This window comes from Enoplosus armatus, chromosome 15, assembly GCF_043641665.1.
Source record: "Enoplosus armatus isolate fEnoArm2 chromosome 15, fEnoArm2.hap1, whole genome shotgun sequence".
Lineage (NCBI taxonomy): Eukaryota > Metazoa > Chordata > Actinopteri > Centrarchiformes > Enoplosidae > Enoplosus > Enoplosus armatus.
In genome coordinates, this window is record NC_092194.1 from 15,392,800 (window position 1) to 15,411,549 (window position 18,750).

Genomic DNA, 18,750 nt, shown 5'->3' on the forward strand with positions numbered 1-18,750 from the left:
ACAAACTGTCCATTGTGAGTCCGACAATGTTATAGAAGTGTAATGCTAAATCAGTGGAGCACTTTTAATAAAGCTTTAGTTACAACGTATAAATCCTGGAGTCCATTTCTTTCCCGTTCCACTGTCACTGTAACTGAGAATGTATTTCCTGTATGCTGTTATTTTCAGCTAACATAGAATTAGGAGAAAAAAGCCGGAGCCTAACAAAGTCCCGCTCTCTCACGTGACGACACTTCACAAAAACAAAGAAGTCACCCCACACATATTGGACTCGGACACATTTAAAAAAGCATCATCATTTGGAAACTATTTATTGAACATTTGCAACCAGATATCAGTTAAATACAGAACTTTCAATTCTCTCTCTACATCCCCCAACAGCAGGGACTGGCTCCGCTTCATTACACTGAGAGGAGGGAATGTTACAGGACTTGGTAAGGCGCACATTGTGCTGGAAGTCATTTGGCTTTCTGTCTTCTGATAATAAAGAGAAATCTGAGTCTGCCTCTCAAATGTCCAACACTGCTTCCTCTCCTCGCAGCTAGATCCTGCGCGTACAGACCATGGCAAAATGACACAAACAGGGAGCCGAGAAGAGAAAACCAGTACAGATGACTGAGACACACCCCTACTGAATGCGGTCTGAGATGTGTAGCCATGATTGAAAAGCTAAAAGTAAAATGATCAACGTGAATATATTAGAAAAATGGCAATTAGTCTTTAATAAACACCTCGCCTCACCTACTCCCAACAAGACCAGGGTTATAAATTAAAACAGTCCAAATAAAATCAATCAACCAAGACTTTGGGCCCACTCAGTTCCATTTCAAGACTGGAAAATCCTCATTGGAAAAACAAATGGCACTTTTCAGTCTCTTGAACTGGAATCTAGAATATCAACTTCAATGGAATCGACCCCCAACCCTAAAATCAACTCTTTCTAATTTACATATATGGGTCAGGCGCTCTTCAAGCTTCCACCATTCTAGCAGTTGCTCCCCACAAGAAGGGGAGAGGGGATGTGGGGGTGGTGAGGGGGGGGGGCTCTGTGGTCTTTGAGGGCTAGGCCACGGTTTTGAAGGTCTGCAGTATGAGGTTGGTTTGGTGGATGAGCCGGTTTGCACTGATGAAGACATTTATCGCCCTGGGAACACAGAAAATGACAACTTGAGAAAACAGGCCGGAGACACCGTTTAAACAAATAGTTAACTTTTAGTGAGGAAACAGAATGGGAGCGGTTAGTTAACAAGTGACCAGCTGTGTCACTGCAAACATTCCTGCCCTCGGGTCCCTCCCCTCTCTTTAAAACTCTGCGGTACAATGGAGGACGGCACAGTGTAGATATGCACTAGGAGCCGGATGATTAGATAACAGACAATGTCATAATATCCAGAGGACCTTTTTAAAACACTAACAATGGATGTCAGTTTATTGGCCGGTTCCCAACAACGATAATCAGTATAACCTTGAAGCTCATCGTGTACGTCTTTGTTGGCACTGTGTCACATAAGTGTTGATTCACCTTTGATCATTTTGAGGGATGAAGAGTAAAAACGACAATTCGCGGCTGTGCAGCGGGGTCAATGTGTGGGACTATTTCTTGGCAGAGACTGGCAGAGTCTTGTTGTCACTGTGAGGTTGCCGAGGCAACCAGACTCCCAAAATGTCAAACTATTCATTTAAAAATAACTTAAGGGTATTAATTGAGAATAAGAATAGTCATCAAATCAACAAATCAAATTGGTAATTAATGTCAGCCTTAATCTGGCTCTACCTAAATAGAAGTTTGTGCTGCTCAAAACATTAAAATAAAATCCATTTATAACAATTTAACAGCAACATGTCTTTCTAGAAACACTGAATCCTCTCCTAATGTTCACTCTCCCAGCACCTTTGACAGAACTCAAACAGTGCAATGAGAAGCTGAAGCATCATGTGGGGTGTGTTGCGGTTACACTTACTTTCCGTCTTTGAAGTATGTTTTGAGGGTGTCGCTGAAACTTTTGGAGTATTTCACAAACTCCTTTTTCTGGTGCTCCAGAGCCTTCACAAACAGAATAGACAGAGAAATATCATTTCAAAACAAAAACAAAAAAGAAGACGTGAAAAAGAAGACGAAAAAGTGAGAATTGTACACAGGTGTGTGTGTGTGTGTGTGTGTGTGTGTGTGTGTGTGTGTGTGTGTGTCTCTGTTACTCACTCTGCGATTCTGGTACTGATATTTCTTAATGACATTGTTGACTGTGTCCAGGAGCTCTTTTATGGCGCTGGCTATGTCTCTGCAGGAACAGCAACAGCAACACAAGTGAGGATTTCACAACACAAATACGACCAAGAGGTGCAACAGTCAGTATAACTGAAGTCATTTCCTGTTTTGTCTTTTAACTTCCAGTTGCTATTGCCGGCTACAGCAAGTCAATAGTCTCAGTTATGATCATTTCACACAGCCAACTTTACATTTCTGAGACTTGGAAACACACATCCACGTTTATCAGGAGGTCGTTTGACCAGACACCTCCACAGATATCAGATTTAAGTGATGATCTTTGGTTACCTACAGCATTAACTAGCTTACAACTGGGTTACAAGTAGCTGAGCTAGCTTACATAGTCTAGCAGCAGTAGCTTGATGTTGCTATGGTGAAGATTTTCAAGAGTCTGATGCTTAACTTATCAGTACAATGATGCAGGTTACGGAATTTTACACGATCAATAAAATGTCAGTCCATCACTTCGGTCCAGACACGATGATCTCATTCTGACCAGTCACCATGACAATTAACAATAACATGGCCACCGCACCCAGCACTGTACAGTTTATGTTGCAACTGGTAAAGTATTTGCTAAATTGTAGAAGGTGTTCACAAGCAGCAGATGCCAACTGGCACAACACATCCGGTGTGGACAAAAGAACAAAACTGACTAAACAATGGAGTTGGAGCATGTCCATGTTACTGAAACACAACAGGTCAATAAAACACACTGGAGTTTTTTTATAGTACATGAGGCAGTAGGGGTGAAACAGTTTTGAACAACATCAGGACTGTTGCTGGACTGCAGATATTCTCATTGTTTTTAACTAGCCGAGTCTGTGTACATTACACGGTGCAACATTTAGATTAGATTTAGATTTAGAGGTTAAAGTTACTGAAGGCCTGAACACTGCACCCTGCGGGACGGATCAGCATTTGATTGTAATGTGTAAATTACTTGCATTCATCTGTGATGTGTAAATTGCTGTATCTATTTCTAAACCCAGTGCAGACTTGTGTTTTCAAACAGCATGGTGTGTGTGTGTGTGTGTGTGTGTGTGTGTGTGTGCTCACTGCCAGCACTCACTTGATAGTCTGTAGGAAGCGTACTCTGTCATTGATCTCATCAGGGATTTTGCTGAGGATGTGTTTCAGAGCTCTGGCCTTCTCATTTAGGTCCTGGAACTCCTGCTCGGGCCGGTCAATCATGAACTCTGCAGGAAAAGTGTGTTTAGCACATTCTCAGAGACTCGATGATTTATATAAATGGGCAGACAGACGAGCTGGTAACTCTGGTGAATACCAATACACTGGAGATAGGATGAACATACAGCTGCATCACCAACAAACCTGGATCACTGAGTCACAGAAGACCATTTCCACCATAATATCCCAGTACTTCTATCTCTCATACACTCACCTTCCACATCATCGGCTGCCATGCGCAGTAGGGATTCAGTGAAGTTGATTTGGACGTTCTTTTTCTCCAAGATCTTCATTATGATGTCCTGAGTCAGGCCAGGGTTCTCCCGCTCCGCCTGACAAAATAGGAGCTGAATTAGGCGAGCAGGGCAAGGAAGAGACGCAAGCAATTCACACGAGAGGAAAATAAGATACAGCGCAGTTTGTCTTCTCCAACAAAAGCAAGACGAGGCTCAGAGCTGCAGAGAACAAAGCTGGAACTTTATTGAATGTCAGATGTCCGCTGTGAGCAGTTCATATGAACGCACAAAAGCTCTCCTCCTGAATAATTCAACCTTGAATTACACCAGCCAGGAAGCAGTAGAGACACCAATCAGTGAGACAAGTGAACAAAAGACCCACAAATGCCGTAGTAAAACAGCTGTAAGGTGATCAGATCTCCCTTTGGTTTGGATAACGACAAAGCCACTTCTCCTTCATTAATATTTCATCTGTGAATCTTCTCAACTCTACTGCTCATCAGCAGCAGCACAGAGATAATCTATGGCCACTGGGCTTTTGTTATTCCAGTGCAATCACAGCAGTGTATAGATAAAAAAAAAAAAAAAAAGAGGATCGAGACATTACCTTAAGTCTCATCTGATGACTACAGTCAGGTATCACAACACCAGTCTGAATATCAGCTCTTCTGATGATATATTGATAGCAGTGAGTTCATTCATTTGAATATCAATCATGTAAATGAGCATAATGAACACCATATAAACTGAGCCTACGACTCTACATCACTAATAACAAAGGTAAGACTGAAAAAACATTTTATATGACGTCATACATTATTCATTCACTGAATACTTGAGTTGCAGTGAAATGTACATGGCAACATCATAACAGAACAGAGATTCTGCTTCACATTAGTCCTCTTCAAGAAAACTGACCATGTCCATACTTTTTGGGCCCACACATGCCCTCTCGGTACATACTGTATGTACACTGTTTTCAAGTGGCACAAAAGGCACGAGACAAACAAGTAAGTAATGTGTTGGCAACAGAATTTCTCAGATCGATCGATTAAAGATTGTCCAAAAAAAAACATTTACATTATTTTTGCAGGTGAATCAATTTGAAACATTGCAAGTGAGGAACTCTGACAAAGCATTGAAAAGAAGAGCTACAAGAGACAACATCAAGGCTCCTGTCGGTGAGCATGGGGCACCAACTTTTTTTTTCTTCCTCCAGTCGTCAATTCTATCAGATATGATAACACTGTACTCCCCAAACTAAGTGTTGAGATCTCTGAAAGTGGCGACATTGCTAAAAGTAGGTCCAATATGGCAACAAGCATGGGCAGTCAAATAGTCCTATAGGTTGTAAACAAGCCAGCAGTTTTGCCAGATTATCTAAACCCTTTTATTTGGAAAAACCTAAAGGGAGTGCATCCGTAATGTTTAACCGTAATGTCGCTAATGATCCCTCATTGCCCAAGAAATCAGTGAGCACACACAACTACGGCAAACAGTCAAAGTTGAACTTGGAAGTTGTTTTCAGAACCTCTATTCTGGGGGCTTTTTTAAACTTTTTTGACCGCCCATGTTTGTTGCCCCATTGTTAGAACTGTTCAAATTAGTCGATTAATTGATCGTCAGGAAATTCATTTCATTAATCAGTTTCGTCATTTCTGAAGCATTTCTCTCTGCTTCCAGCTTCTCAAATGTGAAGATCTGTTGCTTTTGTCTTTTATGTTTGTTAGTAAACTGAATGTCATTGGGTTTTGGACCATTGGTCAGACAAAACAAGACATTTGATGACGGCTCTGGGAAATTATGATGGGTGTTTTTCACTATTTGTGCCATTTCACAGTTAAAACAATTAATCAAGAAAGTAATCTGTAAATTAATCAATAACAATAATATTTACTAGATGCAGCCCTAATTCATTGCACCTGTTTTAGCGCCGGCGCAGCGTTCCAAGATCTCAGCTAGAGGTGGTGGCCGGAGCTATGAAAAAAGATCTCCAGATGTAATAAACTGTAGTTATCCTTGAATGTAGCAGCACAACTAAACTGCAAACACTGTTTGCTGGAGTCATTTTACTTGAGTTGTTGCGGCACTTCGTGGCACTGTTCTGACTAGTTCCCATTACCTTAAATAATAAAAACATGTGGAGTGACCCTGTTGTTATGTCATCCTAAAACTGGAAAGTTACGGCTTCAACCACAGTCACAGCTAATGTGTATGCATGTTCCTGTCTGTGTCCTTGAGGAAGGAACTGAATCTTTGGCAGAATATTGGTTTAGAGCATCACATAAAATGTAACTGCAGTTGCAAAACAAAATGGGTAACTGGGATGCAGCCTAGATTTAAACCAAAGATATTATGACAGGAAGTTGTGAGGGTCATGGAGTGGTAATATTGTACTCCTATGTTTCAGGTAATCTGATCCATGCATAGTCCTACCTTTATGAAGGCTGCTCTGAGTGTCTGAGCTGCTGATAGGTTGATCCTCTCCAGCTAATGGAAAAAAAACACACATTATAACAGCCAAATCTGGACATGTTATGTCTATTGCTGTGTCACCTAACGTCTGATAAGAACTCGCAGGGGTTTCAACAGCAGCTGCATGCTAAGTTCAACCAAATTTCTCTGGTGATTCAAAGGAACGCCACAAGATAAAGCATCTCATTTTCTTTGGAAACTGGCATGCAAATTGGTTTCACTTGTCCAATTTCCCAGTTCAGCAACCATAACACTTGGAAATACCACTGTAACATTATACAGTGTGTTTCACCATTTATAGTTGCACTTTTGGTTGTCACAATAATAATCAGTCTAATACAATTGTAAACCATGTGTATAACACTTTGCTCCTCCTATAATAACTGTCTCCTTACACTGCAGGTACACATACTGCGGCATCAATAATAATACATTAGGCTACATTAAAACTGCAGTGGGAATCAATATTACGATATATTTATGCTTTTTTTCTCAGGGACTTGTAGCATCAGGTGATTTGCCTAAATTACAGACTGGCCACATGCCATCTTTAATGGTGCATTAATGAATATATGGTTGCTAGGGATTGATCATTTAAGTTTCCCCTTATTTCACTACGTAACACAGCAGATTCAGTGGGGATAAAAACACTCATCTTCTGGCAAATAAAAGGTCAAACTAATACTGTACAAATATGATTCAACCAAATACTGACAAACACTTTTACCTCATTGAAAACTGGGTACATCACGGCGTACAGCGTCATGGATACCATGGAGTTTGTCTCCGCTTCATTCTTCATCTCCTCCATTGTCATCCTCCAGGGAGGAGCAGCTCTTGGTGAAAAGGTGAGGAGGAAACTGCAGCTCACACACACTCACACATACACTCACCCACTCACACTCACTCACATACACTCTGAAAACCACACAAGCTCCAGAGTGACAAGAGCCTGGAGAAAGAAATTGAAAGGTTTTTATCTGTATGGCAAGACATTGAGTATTTTGGTAGTTCCCTGATACTTAGTTATTAGTAGTGGAAGTGTGTATGAAGTGGATCGGGTACTGTCTATGATGTGACCAATCTACATCAAATACAGTTTCTTCTGCAGTGTCATTATACAATTCAGTGTTTCAGCTGTCAGTTACATTCATTCAATCTAAGGTGGCTGAGGACTAGAGGCACATCAATCCCTGGCGTCATGTTGCCTGACATGAAAATGATTTTGATGAGCTCCTTGCAGTGAGGTATAAAGATTTAAAATTTGGGAAAGCACAGGTATCAGATTGGCACTTAGTTTAGGCACTGGAATTGCTATTGGGCGATAATAAAGTTTGATCTGTATGCACTGAACAGGACATTTTACTGTTAAAATATCAACATGCCAACACTCTCTGATGGACGAACCATGACAATGAATCTGTATTACCTAAAAACATATCTTTGGCATTTCTCTACTGCAATTTCTTGTTACTTATCTGCTAACATATTAGCTGATACTGATATATACCAACCAATATTGTATATCTAAGCTACTATATGCTCTACTATGTATGTTACAAACAAGCAGTAAGAGATGACTTGTTGGTTTGTTTAACATGAAGGAGGGGAGTGGCACAGTTATAAGTTACCTGGCTGATGACAGAAAGGCCAATGTGACCAAACAGCAACTTAAATGTGTAATAATGTAAATTATAAGGAAACAAGGAGCAGTCATTACAAGCAAGATCCCCTTCCTATTTAACTGTTTAGATACATTTATAAGAGTCTGATTTAAAGAGCAAGAATACCTTCCTGACAAAGTCATGTTTGGCAGTGTAGCTCAGTTGTTAGCTAACGTTAGCTAAAAAGTAAGCATTTGAGTACACGGTTAAACTTTATCAATTACATGTGCCATTCGTGAGCTGTCCAATATTTAAAATATACAGTAAAATTACGGTTCGTCAGCCACAGTGTCTGACGCGCTGGCTGGCAAACTGGCAGGCTGCATTGACTAGCAAACTGGATGTATTCAGTCCCAGGTAACAGCTAGTCGGCTCAGTGGACATTGCTAACAAAGTAGCTGATGTACCATTAACTGAGTTTTCCTGTTTAATTAAAGATAACAGACTATCAAAATCCATTTTCAGAACGATAACTGACTGGGTATAGTGACAAATTTATCGCGATCTAGCCGTAAAGATACCCAATTGAGGCCTATGGCCGACCAAATCGATGGTAGCGAACTGCTAGCAGTTAACAGCGTAGCTTACGTGCTAGCTACAGTAAATTGGAGATTTGTGTTTGCTGATGAGGTAAAACACGTCAACAAACTGCTTAAGCACATATGTGTAAATCGGTGTATGCGTGTCAAATGTGTACTCGTATCTACCTTTGGTCTGACTTCTTAAATGGGTTGGTTACGCCGTCGATTGCCTTTTAGCTGCTATGTTTTCTTTACAACTTAAGGCGGAAGTTTTTTAGGACTGGCCTGAGCGACATCTTCCGGACCGTTGCTACGTAAACACACGGCGTCCAATCAGAGGGCGGATGGATATAGCGTCATATAAAATGGTTACATTTCTGTTATTGTATTTTTGAGATACTTACAGTCCATTGAAGACCAATGTTTTACCTTGTTACCTTGCATTTTTTAAAATGACAATGTATGTTCTCATCTCATATTTATTGTCAGAATTATGTAAAATTAATTAATCTGATAAGATGATGGTGACATGACAGAACGCAAAATGAAAAGAAAAGGGATCTTCATATGCACATACACCTTTAAAGTCACGAATCAATCTTCTAAACATTTTTGGCTGTCAGTCAGTTGGAGCAAACAATTTTAAGAAGTCATTTTGGGTTAAGGTAACTTGTGATGTAAAAAAAAAAAAAAAAAGGAAGAAGAGAAAACTCAACATCTTAATAGAAAATTAAAATGTTAGTTGCAGCCCTAAAATAATACCTTTTGACCAGCCTGCTGAAATGATAGCTACCTGATCAAATGGAGCATCTTTTGCCAAGAACAAATATGGTGGTGTTTTTACCCAGGTATATACACCAGGACGCAGTTAAATAATATTGTTTCTTTTCCCCAAATTGCCTCATGGCAATCTCTACATGTCCCTATAACATTCTACACATGTCAAGAGGTCAAGGGTCTAATTTTCTATCTTTCGTTTTTCCAGAGGAATGCAGAGGTCATCTTCCAGCTGTCAGTTCAGTTGTCTGGTTAGTATCACTCTGATGGATCAGAGGAGTGCAGGCTCCAGGCAGATAAAGCCTTCAGGCAATATGTCTAATAGCATACCAGAGATGAAATATTCTGTTTTTTTGTATTTGCTCTTTTGTTGTTTTTTTAACCTCTTCTTGTTGTAAGAGCAAAAAAATGGCTATAATGGTTGTAATTTCATTAATTTATAATTTATAAAAAAAAAAGAGAATGAGAGAATATTACTGGTGTACATACTGTACAGTATGTAACCACAGTGCTGTCAAGTTCCTCCTCTTCCCACTGTTTCCAGTTTACATTCATCAGTCTGTATTTTGTGTTTAAAAGACAGTATGCTGTCATTTCAGTGGCCATGCCATACCTCACCTGTCCACCTGTCACCTTCAGTGAGCCACCTGATCTCACCACCTGCCTGCTCATGCCCATTAGCCAATCAGCTTCTTTTTGTACATACAGTAGATCTGGTGACAGTGAAGGCCACAGCCTTTGATTCACTTCATTTTCAAACTCTTTAAATCAGGCAATGATCCCCGCGGCCTGTATGGACGCATCGTGATTGAAAAAATATGTTACATGCAGAATCAGTAACATCTTTTAAATAATTTCAAAAGCCTTTCACTGATGTCATCCCAAGGTTTTATTTTTCAGTTCATATGTTTTTTCTGTTTTATTGGTTAAGTTTAATATTTTATGTACCTGATTTTAATTCATTGTTTTTCAACACTTTACAACTTTGTTTTGAAAGGTGTTATATAAGTTGTTACAGTATATAGGTTTATCATATTAATTTAATCAATGACTGCATTTGTTAGATTCACCTTATTCAGGGGTTTCCTTTAATTTGTCATCCATCTGTAGATATTGGTTATATTGATGAGAGCTCTTCCTACCAGTTGTTAGTTGACTGTTGTCAGACTTCTTGTTTGTAAATGATTTACATCAAGAGTAAACCATCTTTTGTTACATCTGTTTTGTGTCCTGTGTCTACTTGTGACCCCACACCTTTCCAAACACTGTGTATTCTTGGAGTCTTCACATCACATGGTAAAGGATACATAAGACACAGTAAAGAATGTACCTATTGTACTTACAAGGGATTGAAATGTCCGCTTGAATCCACCTGTAATGTGCTTAAAGGGGAACAAACAGTATATATTAGGCATACTGTATATTGCACATAGAGGAAAGCAATGTACTAAATTCAGTTGCCAGTGACTAACAACTGCAACAATCCAGCTACAGAGATACACACATATTATAAATATTATATCAACCATATTACCATATAACATTTTCATGGTGTCAGTGCTGTGCTTTTGGATATTTGGTCAAATCTTGGCTCTTGTATTAAGGCTGAAGAATGAAATGCAGCAGGCATTGTATGTCTTTTACTTATCCTCTACCCTTACACAGTATGTACAGTGCTGTCTGTGAGTACACTCTTTTTGTCGTGTTGGCTCTGTATCTAACTTTCGGCTATGATTTGAGGGAGTTCATGTGCATCCGCTGACCAAAAACAATTTTAGGAGACCAAAAGTAATTAGACAAATTAACATAAACCTAAATAAAGTGAGGTGTGATATCCTTGAGATATTAGTGGCTGAAGTCTATGACCCTTAGACATCAGCAGACGCGTGATATCTTTCTCTGCCTGGCCTCTTCACTTTTTGCTTGTTTTGGGGGCTTTTTGCATTTACTCTGGTCTTTATCAAGAGAAACGCAAGATCATTTGGACTGAGATCAGGTGACTGACTGACTGTTCCCATCAAGGACATTGTTTGGCTCTCATTGATTGTGTTGTCTGTATATTGAGGCTGATTGCCATGATGCATGCTCCTAAAAGTTAGGAGGACTTTGTATAAAGAGGCTTCCTACAGTGTGCACACTCAAAGCTGAAAGTCAGCATGTTAACCTTTACCCGTTTCATTTCTGATTGAATGTGCTGGAGTACAGAGACTAATCAACTGTCGTGATTGTCGTGAAAATGTGAAAAGAAAGTAATTATGAACATGTACATGCAAACTAATAAACACTCTAATGCAAATCAGAGTATGGAACTCTAATATGGCCCAATAACCCTGGGAGGCCCCTCCGCCCCACTTCATACTGCTGCTGGGTATTATCAGTACGATCATTATTATAAAGATGGTAGTGATGAGTGGTAATAAGGGTAGCTGTTATTTTTACTGTTGCTGTTTTTTCTCTTTTCTTTTTTTCTCTCTTTTGTTATGTTGTACAGCTCTCATGTTATCATTGTCACACACTTCCCTCCTCACACCTCCGTACATAACAACATGCCTTTATGCACACAGACATATGAAGACACATGCCCCAGTTTACCTTGCACATCACAATTACTGTTTTCTCTTGATATCAACATGTTCTTCCTCTTATTATTTTTTTCCCCTTTGGTCTCATGTTTTTCTTGTCATATTCTTTGATGTCTTACCTTTTGTGTCACACTTTTGTCACATTTAAATAATAATAATTAAAAATAATAATAATATTAATAATATGGCCCATCACAAACACAGGACATCACATCAGCCACATTAATTACACAACAAATATTGATGACTGCAGGAATGTTAATAAATAGCAATACAATTCCTCATTTTATTGAACCATCTGGCGATTGAAAACGACTTTAGAAACATCCTGCATCATTCTGGAGAGGCGAGAAACAGCCAAACCTGTCCAAATGAATCACTATCAAACTTTGTGGTCCGACCACTCATCGTTGGTGTGCATTAGACGTGCTGCCGTCCCGCCCAGCCATTCGCTGGTTGCCACGAGGTGCTGCAGTCTCTCCATCCTCGCGGGTTACATAACAGAGGAAGTAGCGGTCTGATTGGCGCGTACGCTGTATACGTAACAAGGGAGGATATTCAACTGCGCAGTCAGTCTGCTGAGCAGCGAATAGGCAATAACCCGGCACTTTTAGACGGAAAGGACTGGAATCTTCCATCCACACACAGGCGAAGAGCAGTCCGCGAGACACACCAGAACAGGCTTCATTTGAGCGAAATTAATTACAGACATCTTTACTCTTGAAGTGAAAAGAGGTGAGGGAGTTTCCGGATTTAGTTTTGGTTCATATGCCCGTCTCATTCTTATATTACGACACGTGTTTCTTCGTTTTTAATTGACCGAAATAGCCAAAGATGGTCTGAGCTGTAACATTATTGTTTCTAATAAGAATTTGACAGTTTTGTCAGTTAAGGATGCATGAAAGAGTAGAGATAACTTGTCTCTTCCTTTTTCGACAGGGCATGTCGGTAACTTCAGTAGTAGTGACGTGTTGAGGAAATGCAGCATTACTCATAGTGCTGTTTCCACATACACATAAAGGCGTTGGGTAATATCTCTTTGTTTCTCATCTCTTTGCAGACTCTGCAGCCATGTCGGTGAACATTCATGTCAACAGCCCTAATGTGAGGTACACAGATACACACATTGAGGCTCAGTATTCCTACCAGACCTCATCAGTGCACAAAGAGGGCAATGAACTCACAGTAAGTAGGACCCCCCCTCTCTGAGTGCACACATGCATCTGTACAGTATCAGTTCTAATTTTGCTCCATATGTTAAATAGTTGACTCCACACGCCACCGAGATGACGTTCCGCACAGAGAGGCATGTGCCCCGGCTGGGTGTGATGCTGGTGGGCTGGGGAGGCAACAACGGGACCACAGTCACGGCAGCTGTACTGGCCAACAAGCAGGGTCTCACCTGGAGAACCAAGACTGGAGAGAAGGTGAGTGGAGTGGCCAAAACATGCCTGTCACTTCACTTCACAATAACAAATCTAACTTTGATCGATGATGTGGATTAACTATCTCAAGCAACTTGAAATGAATGCAAACTACTGGCTAAAATCTACTGGTTTGCTTGGATAATGGCTGTCTCTTGTATAAAGCATACATTTGCAGCTAAGCAGCTAAAACATGCAAACATCACAATCATTCGTCCTTCAAAAAAAGACAGAAAGTTCTAGATGGTGAATGAACTCTTTATAACCAGACTGTCATAGGATGTGAAAACCTGAGGCTTCCACGAGCGAGTTAATAGAGAACCTTCTTGTCCCATTTAATAAATATAGCCTACTGTATGTCCCCCGATACCGTGGTAGAGACTCATTATAAGCTGGTTATGCTGACGTGTTCAGTTGAGTGTTAAGGGCTTAACTGACTCTGGTCTTGGGGATTTCCCCTTATATAGTCATACATTTTTGCCTCTATGAGCTGGTTCCTGTGATTTCCATTTCCATTTTTCTCTGGGTCATAGGATTTAATACACTCAAAAGCAGTAAAACTACAGTGAATTAAATCACAAAGTGTCTCTTTTCTCATCTTTCTCTCCCACATTCCCACAGAAAGCAAATTACTTCGGCTCCCTCCTGCAGACTTCTACTGTGTGTCTGGGATCAGGGCTTGAGGGCGAAGTCAACGTGCCCTTCCGTGACCTCTTACCCATGGTGCACCCTAATAATATTGTCTTTGACGGTACGGACAATTGCAGATAGTCTGCTTGAGGTCAAACCTCTGACACTGAAACTGAGAAGTGTATATGTGTGTGTGTGTGTGAGAGGGCAAGTGAGATAACAGCAGTGTTAACAGCAGGGAAATCTGACCCCAGGGCAGCTTCAGAGCCCCTTCATAAGGTGAAGATGGTCAGAGATGTGCTCTTACGCTGTCCTCTAATGCAATCTAGTCAGTTACTTCATAAGGGAAGAGCATTAACAGGCAGCCTATTTATAGAGCTGTTTGTGTTTTTAGGCTGGGATATCTCCTCAATGGATCTTGGCAGTGCGATGGAGAGAGCTCAGGTGCTTGACTGGTCTTTACAAGAGCAGCTGCAACCGTACATGAGCCGCATGAAACCCAGACCGTCCATCTATGTCCCAGAATTCATTGCTGCAAACCAAGAGAGTCGGGCGGACAACGTCCTCACTGGGACCATGGCAGAGCAGGTAATGCAGCAGATTTGTGAGGACCAGAGTCTCTTCTCCATCCATGTATTCCACTTTAGATTGTGTTGTTTCATATCGAATTTTGAATTTGACTGAAAGAGTGAATGGTCTTCCAGGTGGAGCAGATCAGAGCTGACATAAGGGACTTCCGTCAGTCGAGTGGTGTGGACAAAGTTATTGTGCTGTGGACCGCCAATACTGAGCGTTTCTGTGATATCATACCGGGGGTCAATGACAGTGCAAAGAATCTGCTAGCTGCAATCCAGGTGAGTGCTGGAGCCATGAAGATAGTTTGGTTTCGAAACCCAATTTGTAAAACATACATTCAAGTGCAAAAATCGTTTCGTTGGTTTCAGTCGAGCTCCAGTATTAAAAGCTTTAACTGTCCTTGAAAGCAACCTAGATTGTGTTGGTGGCCGGTAGTCCTGAATCACCCAATCAACTTTAATTTCCTTCTATGCTGAGGTCCAAACAGTAATCCTGCATCACATTTAGTGATTAATAAAGCTTAGAGGATGAAATGATTAGCTCTCCTAACACTTAGCTGTGGATTTGGAGATGAAATGCCATAATGAGTCTGGAACAGTCAGCTATTCCTTTTTATATCAGATCAGGGGAAGAAAATTATGATTTGCTCCTCATGGGTGACTTTGTATTTTATCTCCTGTCTTCAGTGTGCTTGTACTGCTGTCAGCAACGATAATAGTCCATTTCACAGACTTGTGATCTTCAGCAAATAGCTCAATTTTAGATAGGCAAAAAGTCGACAACAGAGTTGTGCTACAGAGACGATGTGAAGAGAGACTCAGGGGAGATGTAGCCTTGTGAGTCAAGTTGTCTTTGTTGGTGTAAAATGATGACACACAGACATTACCTCTTTCTTTTTTTTTTACATCCATTAGGCTGAAGCAGAGGTTTCTCCCTCCACTCTGTTTGCAGTGGCAAGTATACTGGAGGGCTGTGCCTACATCAACGGCTCCCCACAGAACACATTTGTACCAGGAGCCATAGAGCTAGCCGTGCAGAAAGGGGTGTTCATTGGAGGAGATGACTTCAAATCCGGTCAGACCAAGATCAAGTCAGTGCTGGTGGACTTCCTGGTCAGCTCAGGTATCAAGGTGAGAAAAAGGATGCATGGGTAGAAGGAAGGGGCATAGATAAAGAAATTATCTGATACTAATTAGGCTGAGTCACTACTAATATGGTTATAATACACAAGAAAAGCACACTAGAATAGGAGGTTAATGATTTGTGAATGATGCTTCCTATCTAAGACCATTAGCATATTAAAGAAAAACTGCCAACTTGCTGATTAAAAATGTTCATTGCTATTGTAGTTTTCAGGCATCAAAAGGGAATATATTTAACAAGTCAAGTCAATCACTTTTGTTTATACAGCCCAAAATCACAAATTTGCCTCAAAGGGCTTTACAGCGTACAACACCCTCTATCCTTAGACGCTTGGTTTGTTTAAGGAAATTAAGTTTAAACGGGAGGAAGAGCAAGAATGTGATTGTACTGCCAGATATGAAAATAAGACGACAGCTGCAAACTTACAGTACAATGTATTTTCTGAACCAAGAGATTTTAATAAGCTCATCTCCCCCTCGACAGCCGACCTCCATTGTCAGCTACAATCACCTTGGCAACAACGATGGGAAGAACCTCTCGGCTCCACAGCAGTTCCGCTCCAAAGAGATCTCCAAGAGCAATGTGGTGGATGACATGGTCCAGTCTAACCCCGTATTGTACCAGCCTGGAGAAAAACCTGACCACTGTGTGAGTAACTGAGTTCCACATTTACAGAAAACAACTGATCAGAGTTATTAACTGTCTCTGTGTGTTATTTCAGGTGGTGATTAAGTATGTCCCCTATGTGGGAGACAGTAAGCGTGCCATGGATGAATACACTTCAGAAATAATGATGGGAGGGACCAATACTATCGCACTGCACAACACCTGTGAGGTCAGTGTTTCTGTAAAACATAGCAAATCTAGCATATTAGCACAATTTCTAATGTGAGAGTCCAAACTGCTAATTGCTGGCTAAACACAACGTTTGGAGCTATTCTTCTTTATCTGACTGTAGTTGTGGAGGAGGAGGAGGAGGCTCAGGAGCTTACTGTTAATCCTTCTTAACAAGTCTTGGAGCTAATTTAAAGAGACATCAACAGGTCATTGACATAGTTATTTAATGTTTCACTGGCGTAGCTGCTTTAGCTCGACACCATTCCTACACTGCAAGTAACATGTATTCTGTTTATGTTTTACACACTAAATCTGGATGACAAACTACATTCATTTGGATTAAGTACATGCAGTCAGTATTATTTATTAAACAGACTTAAAGCTACTATGTGTTGAATTTTAAAATGTACAACTCCCCCCAGTGGTAGTAGCAAAAAAGACACAGTGACAGACAGCTATTCACTGTCATGAGTGGGCTGAAAGTGACTGCACCACTTTTCACCAGGATTGTCCCAATTTTTCTACAAACAAAAAACAAAAACTATCGAAATCATTTCTGCAGTCACACAAAAATGTTACACATAGTGGCTTTAAGTAGGAAAAAATAAATGTGTATTTTCCTAGTAAATTAATGCTGAGTTCACAGTTATGTAAACCAGTTAAGGTACATGGATCCAACAACAGTCAAATACTTGAAACAATGTGGTGTCATTTTATCTGAGTCAGTGCAGTTGGCATTAAAGCCTTTGTGTGTAGAGTTTGAAAATATCTGATTTGGCGACTCCTAGTGGTAGTTTAAAAAAAAGACTGCTATAGGTTAGATAAAGTTCCTGCATGTGCAAAGAACTACAGTATGTTGTACCAAAAATGGATTGTTTAATGTCTTCAATCATTCCCTTATTCCTCTATTACACCATTATACTCACCTCACCTTTTGCCTCAGGACTCTCTACTCGCCAGCCCGATCATCCTGGACCTAGTGATCCTGACAGAGCTTTGCCAGCGTGTGACTGTCCGGCCCCAGGGGGAGCAGGACTTCCAGTCCTTCCACAGTGTTTTAGCACTGCTTTCCTTCCTCTGCAAGGCCCCCCTGGTCCCATCAGGCACCCCGGTCATCAACGCCTTCTTCCGCCAGAGGGCCTGCATAGAAAACATCATGAGGTATGGACAAGACACACATTTCCCCCAAAGGTTGCATTGTACATTCAACAGAAGAATTACACTTGTAAGGTCTCAGGCTTATATACAGGTGTGACAGAAGTTGACAACAGAAGTTCCCTCCCTGTCTTTTTTTTCAGAGCATGCCTCGGCCTTCCTCCTCAGAACCACATGCTATTGGAGCACAAGCTGCAGAGAGACTTCCTGCCTCCACATACGAACTACAGCAATGGCAACATGGACGCTTTGAAAAAAAAATTGTCTCACCAACGGAAACCACATACCTCTAACAAATGGCTTCTGCGCACATGTCGATGATGCAATGTGACTGCAAATGCAACACTACAGCCCAAGATAGAACTGAACCGTAATACACTTTTAAACTTGATACCGATCGTCCCAACTAAGTCCAAAGGCAAAACACAAGAGCAACACTGGTTTGACAACTTTCCACAGTCAACATGACGTTTATGTAAGATGCGTTTGAAATAATAGGTCAGCAAGTTGTGGCCTATTAAAGTAAGGCATGGTGCCGCAGAATTTGCATGTCATACGTGCAGTTGTGTCTGCTATAGCTACTGAGCATCAACAGCTTTGAAGCCCCAATACTACAATCATGTGAGTGTCCACACAGCATAACGTTAAAGGCAGGCTATTCTGTTACAATATGTTTTACAGTTTTTAAAAAGAAATGCAGAATTAACCATGTATTGAATATGTTAAAAAAGTAAATACAGTGTTTTAGTTTTTTCATGGTGCTTGTATTTTTATTCAAATGGTTTTCCATATGTAATGCAAATGTAAAATACAATTGTACATTGTAGTTTCTAAAAATGTGTCCATATGTTTTACAAACAAATGTGATATTGATCTTGAATGGGGGGCATCTTCTTAACTTACTGTATTTTGTGTTGTCGTCTATCACTGCATTTTTGTAGTCAGTCATATGTTTTTGTGTGACACTAATACAGAACTACAGAAAATATGTATGTAGTTTTGACTATTTGGTTTAAAGAGTAACATGGGCTATTTGTGTACAATGAATGTTTAAATGTTTGTCTTGATTGCTTGTCTTTTTTAATTCACCTTTCCTCATATTCAACCATCTCACAAGTTCAAATATGCTCTATTTGTGTGAATGGGTAATAGCCATTGTTGCAAAAGCAAGTATATGACATGCCTGGACACTATGGCTGGGTATTAAACCTCAATACTAAAATATGTCTCCTTAGCACAGAGTATCAAAAACTCAAGCTGGCACTGAATGTCT

The 18,750-nt window shown here is 40.4% G+C and overlaps 2 protein-coding genes across 2 annotated transcripts; one reads left to right on the forward strand and one right to left on the reverse strand.

Moving 5' to 3' along the window:
- Positions 1 to 295: 295 nt before the first annotated feature.
- LOC139297361 (programmed cell death protein 10) lies at positions 296 to 8,659 on the reverse strand. Its single transcript, XM_070919991.1, has 8 exons — positions 8,540 to 8,659; positions 6,896 to 7,120; positions 6,130 to 6,183; positions 3,672 to 3,789; positions 3,339 to 3,465; positions 2,201 to 2,279; positions 1,962 to 2,044; positions 296 to 1,144 (listed from the first exon to the last, which is right to left on the reverse strand). Exons 2-8 carry the CDS (start codon positions 6,983 to 6,985, stop codon positions 1,063 to 1,065), a joined length of 633 nt encoding a protein of 210 aa, XP_070776092.1. The 5' UTR covers positions 6,986 to 7,120; positions 8,540 to 8,659; the 3' UTR covers positions 296 to 1,062.
- A 3,675-nt stretch (positions 8,660 to 12,334) lies between these two features.
- On the forward strand, positions 12,335 to 18,536 carry LOC139297755 (inositol-3-phosphate synthase 1-A-like). Its single transcript, XM_070920545.1, is given in 12 exon segments — positions 12,335 to 12,447; positions 12,773 to 12,897; positions 12,978 to 13,139; positions 13,758 to 13,887; positions 14,161 to 14,354; positions 14,471 to 14,620; positions 15,257 to 15,472; positions 15,969 to 16,133; positions 16,207 to 16,320; positions 17,266 to 17,483; positions 17,621 to 17,738; positions 17,740 to 18,536. Coding segments are annotated over 11 exon segments (1,650 nt in total). The 5' UTR covers positions 12,335 to 12,447; positions 12,773 to 12,783; the 3' UTR covers positions 17,809 to 18,536.
- The last annotated feature ends 214 nt before the right edge of the window (positions 18,537 to 18,750 follow it).

Excerpts from the sequence above, each read along its gene's own strand:
- LOC139297361 (XM_070919991.1), bottom strand. The coding sequence starts at position 6,985 with ATGACAATGGAGGAGATGAAGAATGAAGCGGAGACAAACTCCATGGTA. Across the intron at positions 3,790-6,129 it reads TCAGAGCAGCCTTCATAAAG|GCGGAGCGGGAGAACCCTGG; the intron begins GTAGGACTATGC and ends CTATTTTGTCAG. Across the intron at positions 1,145-1,961 it reads ACATACTTCAAAGACGGAAA|GGCGATAAATGTCTTCATCA; the intron begins GTAAGTGTAACC and ends CTGTGTTCCCAG.